At 45.2% G+C, this 15,543-nt stretch overlaps 1 protein-coding gene across 1 annotated transcript in view; it reads left to right on the top strand.

Moving 5' to 3' along the window:
- The window catches only part of Adarb2 (adenosine deaminase RNA specific B2), a 538,180-nt gene extending 525,595 nt beyond the window's left edge, over positions 1 to 12,585 (top strand). Inside the window, 2 exon segments of the mRNA NM_133302.2 lie at positions 8,406 to 8,584; positions 12,254 to 12,585. Coding sequence (NP_579836.1) covers positions 8,406 to 8,584; positions 12,254 to 12,430 — 356 coding nt within the window. The 3' untranslated portion in view covers positions 12,431 to 12,585.
- Positions 12,586 to 15,543: the final 2,958 nt, after the last annotated feature.

Raw genomic sequence — 15,543 nt, 5'->3', positions numbered from 1 at the left:
TCTTTCCACCACCATGCTTCCCTCTGTAGTGATAATAGACTAAACCTCTGAACTATAAGCCAGCCTTAACTAAATTTTTTCTTTGTAAGGGCTGCTGTGGTCATGGTGTCCCTTCCCAACTATAGAAACCCTAACTAAGAAACCCTAACCCTAATTGGGAAAGGACCCACTCCCCATGGCTGTTCAGAAACAATTGCTATTTATAGTTAATTCTGGTGATTTATTTCCTGACCCTGCATCATGCTTCAGCCACCCTTTCTGCAACCCTCTCTTTTCCTTGTCTTTTATACAAGTTTCCAAATCCTAGAGCCTGTTGCGTTAAGACAGACCCACGCAGAAAGGTGTTTCCTCTATTCTGTAAACCTGAGAAACGACCAGGTACTGTTAAGGTGTCTGTGCACAGTCCCCCACTAGGACTAGCCTTGTTAAAGGCAAGAAGAAGGGCAAACAATTGTCCCAGAGATGGGGGAGGGAACTGTCTCATCTGCAGATCTGTCCTTTGGCCAGTAGGTGGTGCCAGAGTGTGGGGCGATTCTAGGAACCGATGATCAGAGGGCAGAGTTTTCAAGGAAGTGGCCCTGAAAACTGCCAAGTTGTCCCAAGAAGAGATACCCAGAGTGTGGGATTATTCCAGGAAACGGCACATAGAGTGGGATTTTGGTGACATGTCATATTTGGAAAGGGGGCTCTCGCAGTTCTGATTAAAGTTCATAAAATAAGGAGACTATGACATAATTCATTTCAGAGAGCCCCACATGCAATCGCATTTGTTATTATAAGAAGAAAGTCACAGAAAAAAATAAAAGACCTATGAAGTCAGAAGCAGAGATTGAAGTGATACAGACACAGACCAAACGTGTAATGGATATTCCAGAAAACAGAAGAAGGCTTCTCCCCAAAGCTTTCAAAAAGCACAGCCCTGCTACCTCGACTGGAGATTTCTGACCTCCAGAATTGTCAGAGTGCAGATCTGTATTGTTTCAAGCAATTAACTTTATAATAAACTAAGTACACTGCTCCATTGGTAAAGCATAATTTTCTCAATTTTAGAAATCATACTAAATTATACCCTATTGTTCCCTCATTACAAAATAATTCACCAAAGGCAAGTGTTTCTTAAAATTTGTATCGGGTCAATTTTATTTGTTTTTATCTTTTGAATGCTGAAGAGAAAGTTCCCAGAATCCTTGGAAGGTAGTCTACAGAATAAGAAACAAGACACCATGCATCTTAGTTAGGTTTCTACTGCTGTGATAAAACACCTTGCCCAAAAGTAACTTGGAAAAGAACGTACCTCTCCCTTCTTCCCAGGGGCTGTTGGCCATCAGCCCAGGGGAGGAGCGGTGCAGAGTTCAGACAGATGGTTTGTCTTCCAAGACCACCTTCAGGGAGATAGCTCAACCTCACAGGGGCAAACAAGGGCTATGTAAATCTTAGGGAGTGAGTGGAGTGTACGCTATTGAATAAGGTGGAGGCTTGGGAATGCTTCATTTACATAAAAAGGAATTCCTAGAACCTGTCTGGCAGGTTTTTATAGGGAGAGAGGAAATTGAACATGTAATCCCGCAGTAGGCTATGTGACTTTCCTCAGTGGTTTTTGGCAGTTACAGGAGGGAAGAGCTGATTGGTCATAACACAGAGCGGAAGGGCTGAGCAGGACTTCTCTGGAGAATCATGCAGACGGAGCTTGCAGGAAGCTCTGTGCAGGTTGTCCTCTAGATAAAGTCAGGCAGAAGAGGAAGGTCTGTTGAGAAAGAGAGTCCACCATTTTTCAATGAGCTAGGAGTGTTTATCCGGACATGATGGACGGAGACCTTAATAGCAGGGTCTTCCAACCAAAGAAAAGGTTTATTTCATTTTAAAATCCTCAGGTCACAGTCCATCGTGGAGGAAAGACAGGTCAGGAACTTAAAGCAGGGACCTGGAGCAGAGAACTGAGGCCAGGACCATAGACAAACCCCGTTTGCTGGCTTACTCCCCTTGGCTTGCTCACCAGCTTTTCTTATACAGTCCAGGACCTGTCTGAGGGTGGCACCATCTCCAAGGAGTTCTTACCTCCACAGCAAACATCAATCAAGAAAACGCCCTGCAGATTTGCCTACAGGCCAATCTTATGGAGGCATTGTCTCTGTTAAGACTCCCTCAGATCTGTCTAGGTTCCAACAAGCACACCATGGAGTCCACGTCACTTGCTCACAGTACTAGGTTTCTGACTTTTGATCCTTCAACAGGGCATATAGACTCTTCATTCTTTTTTTTTTTTTTTTTTTTTTGGTTCTTTTTTTCGGAGCTGGGGACCGAACCCAGGGCCTTGCGCTTCCTAGGAAAGCGCTCTACCACTGAGCTAAATCCCCAACCCCTAGACTCTTCATTCTTAGACTATAATCACCACAATACTTTTTTTTTTCGTGTTCAAAATCTTAACTGGAACTAGACCTTCTTGTCAACTAGAAGGTTCTGGTCTGTTGGTGTCTTCCACTGGAGGCAAATTTCGGAATAGTCCTCAGAAGATACTTGATACCGTAAACCGGGGACAGTTGGCAATTCTGTACATGTACTGGATTATTAAGTGTGTGCTAATGTATTACCTTGAGAATGTTGTGGGGTGGGTCTTAGCAGGACACATTGTGGCCGCCTTTTATTGTGTCCTTATAAGTTGGTTTTTATTTATCACTGTATTAATATGTTTTAACAGAGAGTCCCATGTAGCCTACTCTCTGTATAGCTGAAGATGACCTTAAATTTCTGCCCTCCTGTCTCTCTCCACCTCCCTAGGGCCAAGATTATAAGCATGCGTCACCATACTTAGTTTTATGCAGGTACAGTGCTAAGACTCAAACCCAGGGCCTCAAACATTCTAGGCTACCTCCCCAGCTCACCATGTGACTGTGTTTTAACATTAAATCTTTTCATGTTGCCTCATGAAGAATAGCCCCTGTGATTTATGCAATGTATTTCTACATCTCTAACCATAGAGAAGAATACGTTAAGCACAGAGAAGTCTTCCCCTTCCATGCCTGCGAGGATGTACCGCCATCTTACCCAACAAAATCCAAAGCCTAGCTAAGCAGTATGGACCCTAATGGTCTTTAAACACTTTTAAAACCAATCTTCAGTGGCCTGGAAATGGCCTACAGTGGATACCTACAGTAGAGTAAATGGATGGACTATAAGGGGGGAGAAAAAAATCTCAGGTCTAGAAAATGACTCAGTAGATAAGAGAGCTTTCTGTGCAAGCTTGAGGACCTGAGTTCAAATCTCTAGCACCTACTACGTAAAACCCAGGCATGGACATGCCTGCCTATGACTTCAGCATTGAACCACAGAGACAGGTAGATCCTGGGTACACACTGGCCAGCCCAGCCAGAGGGTAAGTTTCAGGTTTACTGAGAGATCATGCCTCAGGAGAGTAAGGCAGAAAATATAGAGGACACTGACATTTGACAACCTATGTGCATGCACATACACCATACACACTACACATGTAAACTCAAACGTATATAGCACTGACATACATAACATACACAAAAAAAGGAAGGAAGAGATGGGAAGAGGGAGGAAAAGTGGGGAGGAGATACAAAATCTACAGCGTTTCCATCTGTGTGTATATACAGGACTACCAAAAACCGTACCTGGAGTGTTGGCTTAAAATTTACAAAATCTACATGTAGTGAGCTCTTTTAAATATGTGAAAACATTTTCATAGAAAATAAATGTCTCCGTATGGACCAAAAAACAAAGAAAAGTCTGGGTGTCATATCATTATCTTATTAACGTATCCTCAAAGCCCCCATTCACATCCAAGGGACTGTGTGTTTGAATGTGATGGGGGTGGCCAATGGGGAACAAAAACAATCACCGGAAACAGAATAAAATGCAAAAACAAACAAAAGTGGCACAACTGAGAGGGCAGCCTTTTCACCATGACGCAGAGTGTTGTCACCATGCCACCCTTCATCACCCCACCATCATGGTCCTTCTCATGGAAAGAGGTAACCTGGTGTTGACCAGTGGCTAAGGAACTAGACTCCCCCTCACTCCAACACAACACCCAGAGACCATCTCCTGACACTTGACATTGTTGCCATCCTTGCAGGGTTTGCCCTACAGCAAAATACTGTGGTGCTGGACTGATGGGAATGCTCTGGGAGGTAATCATATGTTTCATTGCACACTGGTAAATCCACACATCGCATTCAAGTGAGTCTGGCACAGAGCTCCACCTCCTTTACTCTAATCAAAACCAATCATTAATTATAGCAATGCCAAAATTGTTCTGCTGGCACTAATATATTTCGAGTGACATTTCATTGCGGTGATTTTTTTTAAATGACATCAAAGGTTGGATTTCCATTCCCATCAATTGCTTTAGAGAGGATTTTTGTTCTTGCAGGCAAAGGAATAGAATAAAAATAATCTTTAAACTAGAGGCTCAGACAATGATAACTCCTGCAGAAGTATTAAAGGTAAATGTTGGACAAATGTATAAATGTCATAACGTGTATGTTTAATATAAAAATCCTCCTGACTTCTGCTTGTTGGTTACTCCACCCCCAGGATCAATCAGGTAATCTATCACTAAACCCGAGATATTTCCTGTCCTATAACTGGGAATATTTTGGTGTGTGGTTTGGAGAAGACTAAGCAGAGTAGAGGTGACCTTCAAATCATTCTTTAAATAACAATTGGTATAGCATTGGATGTCCAGACAGTGCTCTTTTCTACAGCATTTGACCTCTGCTTAACCTTATGAGATGAAGTTGCTGTCATCAGAGAGCAAAAGAAGAGAATGAATGATGTGTGCAGTCTTCAGGATGGAGAGAGGTTGGAAACCAGGTCTCTCCAGTTCCTAAGTCTTGAAACTTGTCTTCACGTTGAATCCCACAAGTCTATTAGCCTGCGGCTCCCATCCAATGTACCGCTCACGCTCCACTCTTCCCCTACATTCTCCATGGGTAGAAACGTGAATGTTTAGGGCTAACTTTCTGGGACAGCTGAAGCCCTGGCGAGTCAGACAGCCAAGGACATTGAGAGCAGAGCCCAGCAGCCAGGCAGCAGCTGAGCCTTCTCCAAGGCAGGTGCGTCTGCTTGCTGAGAGCCAATGGCGAAGCTCAATGCTGTCTCCAGGAAAGTAGAAACAGAACAGGAAGCAGAGGTGGGAAGAATTGCAAGGAAGGTCATGTGTTGAGATCAGGCATTCAAAGGCATTCCTCTTGAGTTCAGACTTTAGGATTTTGGAGAAGCCCCAAATACGTGCTTCAGTGGTCAAGCCCAATGTAAAAGCAAGGGAGATGAGAGACAGGGAAGATGGAGAGAAGAGCCTGCAAAGAACAGAAGAAATTGCCAGTCGACTGAGCCTGGCTGCCCACAATTCCAAAGCAGCTATCACATCCCTTTGTACCCAGTCGTCCCTGACCTCAACAGCTGCCTCTTCCTGCCAACATGGTCCCTGCCCAGTAGGACAGTCTATGGCTGCCAATGGGCCAGATTGTTTCCCCCTGCCCAGCTCTCAGGGGTGGGCAGTCACAATAGCAAATCACTTCTAGGGGAAAGAGCTGACGTGGATAGAATTTGCCTGAATGTCCAACATTGCCCATCCATGACCAGAAGAAGGTCACAGGGTGACTTTCAGTCCGGGCTCTGGGCTGTTTAGGTGGCAATTGGCAAAGTTAATGACCATGTGCTAAGAGAACACGTCTCCGTTCTACCCAAGAATACTGGACACACAGTTGAGCAGGTCTTCTGCTGAGATGGGAACTATTCCCACACATGGAGTTGAACACAGGCCCTGGCCTCCTGATGTGCCCTTCCAGTAGTGATTTATAGCTGGAATGCTTCCCAACACCTGGGCTTCTCTACTCAGGGTATCGCATCCCAGGAACACCTGAGCAGCCATCCTGCTGGAGTAAATACAATGCTCTTGCAGAAATCTCTGGTACCTCCTGGCAGGCTCCATACAGTCATGTGATAGACAAACAGACCTGAGAGTTCCAGGGTATGTTCATCCCTTTGACGCTTTCGGCACAATGTTTCCATCTGCAAAATTCACGTGAGAGAACCACACAAGTCACAAAATAAAATACAAGGACAACAAGGAAACAACAGGCTTATGTCCTGAGTGTCTTGTGGTTTGAAAGTGTCTATGTTCCCCATAGACGCTTGTTTTTCAATGCTTGGTTCCCACATGCTGGGGCTGTTTAAGAAGGTTGTGGAACCTTTAAGAAGTACAGCCTTGATGAAGGAAGTGGGGCACAGGCTTTGAGATTGTATAGACCAACGTCACTTCCTATTCGCCCTCTGCTTCCCGATCGTAAAGGAAATATGGCCAGCTAGCTTCCCACTTCCGCTGCCTGCCATGCTTTCCCCATCATGGTGAAGTGTGTCTCCTCCAACTGTAAGCCAGGAAAAAGAAAATGTTTCCTTCCTTAAATTGTTTGTCAGCCATTTTATCCCAGCAGTGAAAAAAGTAACTGGTGCAGTAAGTTACTGATTTTATGGTGGGCCGCATTCGTAGCTATCCTTGGCCACGTGGAGCTGGTCATGGTTAAACACGTCTCCTAATAAGTCCACCTGTCTAGTGTCAATGGCTAGAGAAACAGAAGAGAGTATGCAGGGATATGTGGATGGCAGGTTTGACCTACACAAAGTGAAACTAGACAAGAGGAGAGAGAGGTCCATCTGGACTGCCTTTGGACCAGGACTTATACAGGTGAATCTATAGGAACTGTAAGGGATGAGAGACACAAGAGACATGGCAAGAGGGCAACTGACAAGGGTTTCTGGGTTGGAAACAGAACCTTCCAGAACACCAGTGAAATGTCCAGACCCAAGATCAAATTCCTTGTCTGCTTATATTCATGGTGGGTCCCTGAGACTCTGAGCAAAGACTGGCCATACTGTAGATCGCTTAGGACATAGGATGGTGCCATTTGTTGTGCATGAGGTTGCGGTGGATACCATCTGGCAGCATTTATCTGGGCCACATGGCTCCAAACCATGCTTTTATCTACGTGATCCTTTCCCGGGGTGATGGGTCAGCAAACATAACCTTCAAAAGGGAAAGAAAATGAGAAATCACCAGACAGATGGCTGTGTTGGGTGGATCCTAAGGATGATCAGAGAGGGCAGGTATTCACTGTAGGTTACCAGAAACCTTCCCCCAACATTTCTGGGAAGTCCTAATCAAAGATGAGGAGTACTGCAAGATAACCAAGCAGGAAGTAAGGCTAGAGCTGAGCGTGTAAGCCAGAAAGCATAATGATATGCCAGGTTGCTGGGGAGAGCATCTCCCACAGTGGGGCGTCTTGGCTTCCTCTCTCTGCTCTGTGGTATGAAGGATTGCTATAAGGGTTGCACCCTACCTGGACTTCAGAATTCATGGTCTAACAGGGGAGGAGAGGTACTCTGTAAAACCTGGGTTTAATGAAAATTCTGGAAGGTTCATAGGCAAGATTCTTCATGAGTCCAAGATCCACCCAGGTACAAGGGAACCTTAGCTTAGAAGAACCCAAGCTTGGTTTGTTCTTTGTTGTCATCTAGAAAAATGGAGTCACTGTGCTGAGAATTGATCCTAGGGTTTCCTATGTGCTAGGCAAGTGTTCCGCTCCTGGGCTGTATGTCCATAGCCCTCTTGATTCTTTTATACTTGGAAGCAGGTATCTCGGCTGGCCTTGAGCTCAATTTATAGCCCTGTGTGTGGTGTGTGTGTGTGTGTGTGTGTGTGTGTGTGTGTGTGTGTGTGTGTGTGTGCGTGCGTGCATGCGTGCGCACATGCATGTGAGCATGTATGTATGTATGTATGTATGTATGTATGTATGTATGTATGTATCCTTTAATTAACTAGAGGTCTTTTCCTCAAAACTAAACCATAAGCCAAAGGGTCTTTCAGGAACTGTTTACTAATCTTGTATTTGTGGTATTGAGTGAGTGGCCAATAAAGTCACCTTCTTAGAATTTTCAAGTGGCTCTGGTCATTACTTCATTCAACAAACATATATTCACGGAAGATGAAAGATCTGCCCATAAAATCCTTCCAATTAAAAGGTTAGCAGCAGATCCCGGCAATGGGTTTTAATACAAGGCTCTCATCGGAGTTGAACTTAGCTTTCAACCTCCAGTTAGACAGGTAAAACCATGCCTTCGACACTATTTGTTATTTTGTCTCTTCCCCGCCCCTCCCCCCCAGAGCTGAGGACCGAACCCAGAGCCTTGGCACTTGCTAGGCAAGCACTCTACCACTGAGCCAAATCCCCAACCTCCTAAGTCTTCGAAAGAGGAAAAACAGGATGGTGTTTATGTGAATGTCTCATTCCAGTTCCAACCCAAACTTTACTTAGGATTATCTGCTCTCACAGGAGCCCTGTTTGAGCGGAAAGCTTGACTGCCTCCCATTTCTCTCGTGACAGGTGTGAGTAACGCCGAGGCCCGGCAGCCAGGAAAGTCTCCCCACTTCAGTGCCAACTGGGTCGTAGGCAGTGCCGACCTGGAGATCATTAATGCCACAACTGGGAAGAGGAGCTGTGGGGGTTCATCCCGGCTCTGCAAGCACGTGTTTTCTGCTCGGTGGGCACGGCTGCATGGTAGGGTAGGTCGCACCGGTCCTTTCCGGGGAGAAAATTAGCTGTACCTGGGCTCGGGTTAAAACCCCGAGGAAGCTCTAGGAAAAAGAGACATCATTTGGTCTGCAGTAACCACGAAACAGGATGTGCGAAGTGGTCCCCAGGGTTACTGCTGCCCAGGAATTTCCTCCGTGCCCTCACAGCTTTGCTCCCCAAATGAACCATCCGGGCTTGGTGAATGTGTCTCTGTGAAATCAAGTCGCAAAGAAGGTTATTGGTGGACACCTACTGCCACCACACTAGGCCAGTTGGTTTGTGCAGGGTGTCATAAGAAAGGTATATAAAGAGGCTGGAGAGAAGACTCTGTGGTTAAGTGCACTTGACTTAAACTTGTGATTAAGTAAAGCTTCAGAAATCGTGGCCACACACAACTGTCTGCAGCTCCAGTTCCAGGAGATCTAGTGCCCTCTTTTGGCCCCTGCAGGCACTGCACACTTGTGGTGCACAGCCATACACCCAAGCACACACATAAAATAAAATAATGTAATTATTGATTGATGTTGTCCGTAGGTGTTGCAGTAGAAAGAGAAGCTCACAAGATGCTTCATTTTCTGAAGGAGCAGAAGGGTATAGCCTCTCAGGGAAGACGGACACCCAGCAAGTTACTTTATTCAAACATTATACAAAGCCAATTGGGCCTGGGAAAGGTTCCAGCTACCAAAGTTATCTTGCCCTTTGCAGCTCATGAGAACAGACAACCCACATAAATCTCAATCCTTTTGACTATAGCTAGCCATAATCAAAAGTAAGAACTTCAATTTTTGCCGGGGGTGTCTTTAGGACCAAGATTAGTGCAGCTGCAAGCTCTCACATATAATAAACCCTTACCTATACTTTACTTGATGAAGTGCACACTTTCCAACAAGACAACATTTCTTCAAGGTCCAAACAGCCTCATGACAACTTCTCAGCCTCTACTGATTGACCCAAACATAGCAAAGGCTTTGCTGGAACAACATACTCAAAGTCACATACAAAATCTTTCATTTAAAGCCAAACCACGACATACATAGTAGATCTCTTTCTTAAACATTGAAAAAGAAAGAGGGGATTTCATACTATTCCAAGTTCATAGATAAAGAAATTACTCCTCAGAGAAAATAGACAAGGGCTGGAAAGGTGGCTTAGTGGACTCGCCACCAAGCTTGAGGACCCAAGTTCAGTCTTCAAGTCCTGCGTGGTTAAAGAAGAGAATTGACTCCCACAAGTTGCCCCCTAACCTTCAAATGCATGTTAGGTCATGTACACACACACACACACACACACACACACACACACACACACACACACACACGGGAGGAAGGGAGGGAGGGAGAGAGGAAAGGAAGAAGTAAGGGGAGAAAGTGGGTGATTTCCAACTAAATTTCAAAAATGTGACTGTAGGGGTTAGCATTTTCCCGAAGCCCAAAGGCTGCTCATTTCTACCACAAGAATCTTTCAGAATCTGCTTCCACTCATCAATAGATAGCAACTACAATTGGGTGGTTAAAACTGAAATGCAGGCTTTTATGTGCTTTTAAAGAATAGCAGACTATAATTAAAAATATAATGCAAATAGCAAAAATGGGCTAATGAAGAAAAGCATTTTGCTCATTCTTCTGTATTGGGATATAACTCAATCAATGAAACTCTTGCTCTGCAAGCACAGGGCCTTGAGTTCAAGCCCCAGAGATCATGAGAAAAGGTCCAGCAGGGTTGACCAGTAGTCCCAAAAATGGGGAGGCAGAGATTAATGGATTTCTGGACTTAGCTGTCCAGACAACCAGCCTAGCCTAATCAGCAAACTCTAGGCCAATGAGAGACACTGCCTTATAAAAAAAAAAAGAGAGAGACCCTGCCTTAGAAAGAAAGAGGAGAGAAGAGAAAGATAGAGACAGAGATAGAGAGGTGGAAAAGAGAAAGACAGAATAAAGTTGGCTGTTCCTGGAGAACAGTACTCCTGAGGTTGATCCATGGTCTTCATATGTACCTGCACACATAGGTTCACCCATATGACATGCACACCCAATAATCATGTCTGGATTTGTATATCAACCAGTAGAAAAGCAGATATACAAACAAACATTTTTGTCTACCCGAAGAATGTTAAAGGTTGCAGTTATCTATTTGGCTGTAACTGTCTGCCTTTCTGCCTCTGCCTCTGCCCCTGCCCCTGCCCCTGCCCCTGCCCCTGCCCCTGCCCCTGCCCCTGCCCCAGCCCCTGCCCCTGCCCCTGCCCCTGCCCCTGCCCCAGCCTCTGCCCCTGCCCCTGCCCCTGCCCCTGCCTCTGCCTCTGCCTCTGCCCCTGCCCCTGCCCCTGCCCCAGCCTCTGCCCCTGCCTCTGCCCCTGCCCCTGCCCCTGCCCCTGCCCCTGCCCCTGCCCCTGTCTCTGCCTCTGCCCCTGCCCCTGCCCCTGCCCCTGCCCCTGCCTCTGCCTCTGCCTCTGCCTGTCACAGTCATGCAGATGTGGGTCTAGGGCACAATATGCTGCAGTCCTGATTAGAACTCTCTGCCTTTTCTAATCCCTTCTCCCATGTCTCAGTTCTTCCAAAGAGTTTGGAAGGTTTGGGGAAGCACAGGCTCTTCTTGCTTGCTAAACAAATAGGTCCTCTTCTTCTTGTTGTCCTCAAAGTTGACACATTGGTTACAAACACTCTGGGGAGAGCTTGCAGTGTTATCTAAAGTTTCCCTACCGTGGGCCTGCCCTTTGCCTTCCTGCCCTTCTGTTGGGGAACTAAAGACATCAGTGATGTTCTCCCTGCCTCACATTGTTCCAACTTTTGCCTCCTATGAATCTGAGATCCAATAACATTCTACTTTTACTGCCTTCCCAGTTGACTAACAACATAACTCAAAGTCCTTCTCTCCTGCCTGCCATGATGCTGTTAGTACACAAACCCAACCTGGCAACCCTTCTCCACCTAATCAGGTTTTATTATCAATGCCATCCTGATTTTTTCTGGGGTTTACTGGGTTTTCCTTTTGAGTTGGGGTCTTCTTATATATCCCAGACTGGCCTTGAACATGGCTGTCCTCCTAAGCCTCCCAAGTGCTGAGATTATAAGTATGTGTCATTACACTCAGCTAAGAAAGCAGTGTGCAATTCTTAATAGAAGGTAAGTCACGTGTCCCATTATACATGTGCTAATCATCTAAACTTCTGATGAAGGAAAGTATCCTTATCAATTGGGTTTTTTACAAAATTTTCCAAGAAAACTCAGACAAATGCACTTTCGTTTAGTTTGATCTTTCACATGTATGTGTATGTGCGAGTTCATATGTTCATGGTAGAGAATGCATATGCATATGCACACGAGTTTGAAGGCCAAAAGTCAATGCTGGGTCTGATATAGGGTCTCTTGCTGAACTTGAAACCCACCAAGTGGCTGACTAGCTAGCCAGCTAATCTCAGGCCCTTACCTGTCTCCACCATCCCAGTGCTGCACAAACTCATCCAGCTTTTTACCTCATATCAGGGATCTGGACTGAGGTCCCCAAGCTTGTGAGCCAGGCACTTTACCAAATAAGCCATCTCCCAAAGCCCTGCCACTGTAGTGTTAGGAGAAGCAAAAGGTTGAGATTGAGCTAGTATTTGGCTTGTGAAACTCCTTGTGTTCACATGACAGGCTGAACAGACTTTCTCTTTCTTTCCACAGCTAAGCACACGGATCCCAGGCCACGGAGACACACCCTCCATGTACTGTGAAGCCAAGCGGGGGGCTCACACCTACCAGTCTGTTAAACAGCAGCTCTTCAAGGCTTTTCAGAAAGCTGGTCTTGGCACCTGGGTGAGAAAGCCACCAGAGCAAGATCAGTTTCTACTAAGTCTCTAAGTTGCTAGACTCCTTGGCTATTGGACCAGAGTGAGATGCCCGGAGAGGATGAAGCCGTATGATGGTGTGGTGTGTCCATCAGTTCTTGACCTTTGTTCTCCTTCATTGTTCAGGAACACATGGCCTCATGTGTGGATGAGAGACTACACTTGAGTTTGGGTCCTGCTGCTTCTCCCTGGGCTGTTAGTTCCAAGTACCTGTCCACCATAGCTAGAGATAGAAGGAAGCATCATTGTATCAGCCCCATCCCTTACTGGGTGTCAAAAGGAAATTATCTGTCCAGGCAAGGGGAGCCCAGAGGCGAGACTGAAAAGTGGTACTAAAGTGGAGTATCATGCACCTTCCTCTGGGCTTCCCTCCCCTTCCAAGGGCCTCTCTAGTGGTGTGATCGAGTCTCACCAGCACAAGTTTATATGGCACTTCAAGATAAGCCACAGGTGAACAGGAAAGCCATGGGCTCCCCAACTCCAAAGAACCCAACAGGAATGCTATGTTGTTCTCATTATTTATTCAGACCTTTCCAACTTTTTTCAAGAAGGACTTGAGACAGACAGTGTTGAAGAGCAGCTAAGGTGAAAGCTACGCTTATGACACAAAGGGATAGTTACCTGAGACAGGAAAGAGTCATGATCGATGAGCTAAGAAAACTCTGTTCTTAAACTGGTCAATGATAGAATGTTGCAAACAAACCCAAGCCTATCCACTTGATGACAATGTCTCCATTGCTTTTCACAGACAAGGACAGCCATGGAAGAGAGAAATATAGGGTGGTTAACCACTACCCAGTAACCTCTCTGCTAGTTACGAGTAACGAAGCTGAGTCTTAGGTCAAATTCTAAATTGTAAGTGAATTTTTATTAGAAAGAAGGCATGCGCGCGTGCGCGCGCGCGCGCGCACACACACACACACACACACACACACACACACACACACACACCACTCAACATGCTCTCAATCAATCATTTTAGGTTCCTTGATCATCATGTTGCATGAAGAAAATAACAATGATGATGATGTCTTACCATAGCGGCCGCGATTAAAGGGACAGAGTCATGCCACTTTTAGAACAGGCATCAGCGTTCGTGGGTAGACAAAGATTTCTTTAATATTTAGCCTAGATCATCATCCCTAAGAGGGAAAAATTACAGGCCAGGGGGAGGCATGCTGCTAACCAATGTTTCTTGAACTAATTGTTTTTAACACTCGGAGCTCGTTTCTAACATTCATCAAGCTAGTTAACATGTGTCTAATCTTTTCTATTTTAAGAAATCCCATCTGATGGGCTGGAGAGATGGCTCAGCAGTTAGGAGCATTTGCTGCTTCCATAGAGGGCTCTGGTTGAGTTCCTAACTTCCACACGGCAGCTCCATACATGACTTCAGCTCCAGTGACTCCACACATGCATGCAGTACACCTGTATAAATGCGGGCAAAGTATCATAGACATAAAGTTAAAAATAAACAACTCCCTTTCAATCCCATCTGAGATGCATTACAGTTTCTGTTTCATTTTGTTTTGTTCTTCAAGTATCAGAGAAACCACTTCTAGGATGTGGGATTCTTGATTAGAATTCCAGCTCCTCGGTCCCCAGTAAATTTCAACCATTACATCATGTCGCATTTATCCCATCCTATATTGCAGATATCATAAGAATGCAGCAAGCATGAAACACATTGAATTGCCACTATCTGGTTCGATAAAAAAGAAGAGCAGAGATATTAATTCCTTGGAATAATATGAGATTGCATCACTAGTGTCCTTTGAGAAAAGAATATGTGTGCCATTATAGGAATACTTTCAAGATAAACTTTCAAAGACATGCAGTGTTTCTGCAAATAAGTGACTCGGGTCACTCGCAAATGGAGAGTAAAGTGGAATCTTAACTCAGGGTAAAGGCTAAGATCAAAAGGCCAACTTACAGGAATCTCAGATACTTGATATATCACTAGGAGGAAGCTTAGAAACCCAAGAAACCTTGAGAGCTGAATGTGGCTTAGCTGCAGTCCTTCAACCGTTAGGCACACTTACTTCCTGGCTGGACTCTATGACCCACCCTCCAATCATTTGTATTCTGAGCTGTTGACTGAAGAGCACACAGCACTTCAGAGACGTGAGCTCCAAACGGTGTTGTTGGTTATAAAAATAAATAATAATTGGCATTAACCTCGAGGTCTAAAACAAGATGGAAAGAAGCAGAATGGGCCCCTTTCAGATTCTCATGAACACCCACACTTTGGCCATTGCATGAGACAGAGAAAGCAGTTGCTGCCCGGCACCATCGTGTGCATAAATTCCAGGGCTAGGTCCATGACTCACGATGTCTAAAGTGCTGTTTTTCCAAACACAACCCGAACTCTCCTAAAGATTATTTTCTCCTTCTGAACGGAGGATTCATTCCACCCCTGGGCACTAGCATAGAGATTTGTTTATTTATTTTAGTTACATGTATGTGTGTGTGATTGTGTGTAAGTATGTGCATGTGTGTGCAGGTGCCTGCAGGAGGCTGAAGAGGGTGTCAGGGCCACTGGAGTGAGATGTGTCAGGGCAGATGTGAGACACCCTGTGTGGGTGCTGGGAAGCAAATATGGGTCCTCTGGAAGATGCTTTTAAGCACTGAGTTAACTCTCCAGTCCTGAGAATCACTTGTTAAGCCAACAGGAGACTCCTATATAGGAGAGCTAGGGGATCCACAGTTTTTATAGTGGTAAAAGAATGTTTTTAACGCTACAAGTGCAATTTTAAGAAACTGGGGATTTTCCAAAGAGACATCGCAGGAAAAAAAATTTTTAAGTAGTTGACTAGCTTGCAAGATACTTGTCAGAGTGACTGTGAAATAAAGGAGGTGGGAGGAAGGAGGCAGAGGGTCCCTGGATCTCTTCAATGAAAAGAGGTGTACTGAAATGATCCAAAGTGAACCCTGCCACATGCTTGGAAGCAGAAGTCAGGGGAAGACGATCTTCAAGAAACTGGAAAACACAAAGAGGTATTAAGGACGAAGAATGAAAGGCTTGGGTACATTTATTATCTGAAGCAGGCAGGTAGCTACATCAGGATTGCACACCTCTACCATATTGGACCATATATGTGTAGCCCTTAACCTGCAGAAACCCCA

The sequence above is a fragment of the Rattus norvegicus genome, chromosome 17, assembly GCF_021556685.1.
Source record: "Rattus norvegicus strain SHRSP/BbbUtx chromosome 17, alternate assembly SHRSP_T2T, whole genome shotgun sequence".
Lineage (NCBI taxonomy): Eukaryota > Metazoa > Chordata > Mammalia > Rodentia > Muridae > Rattus > Rattus norvegicus.
Note: the sequence above shows the minus strand (reverse complement) of the source record. Positions and strands in the feature narration are given on the sequence as shown.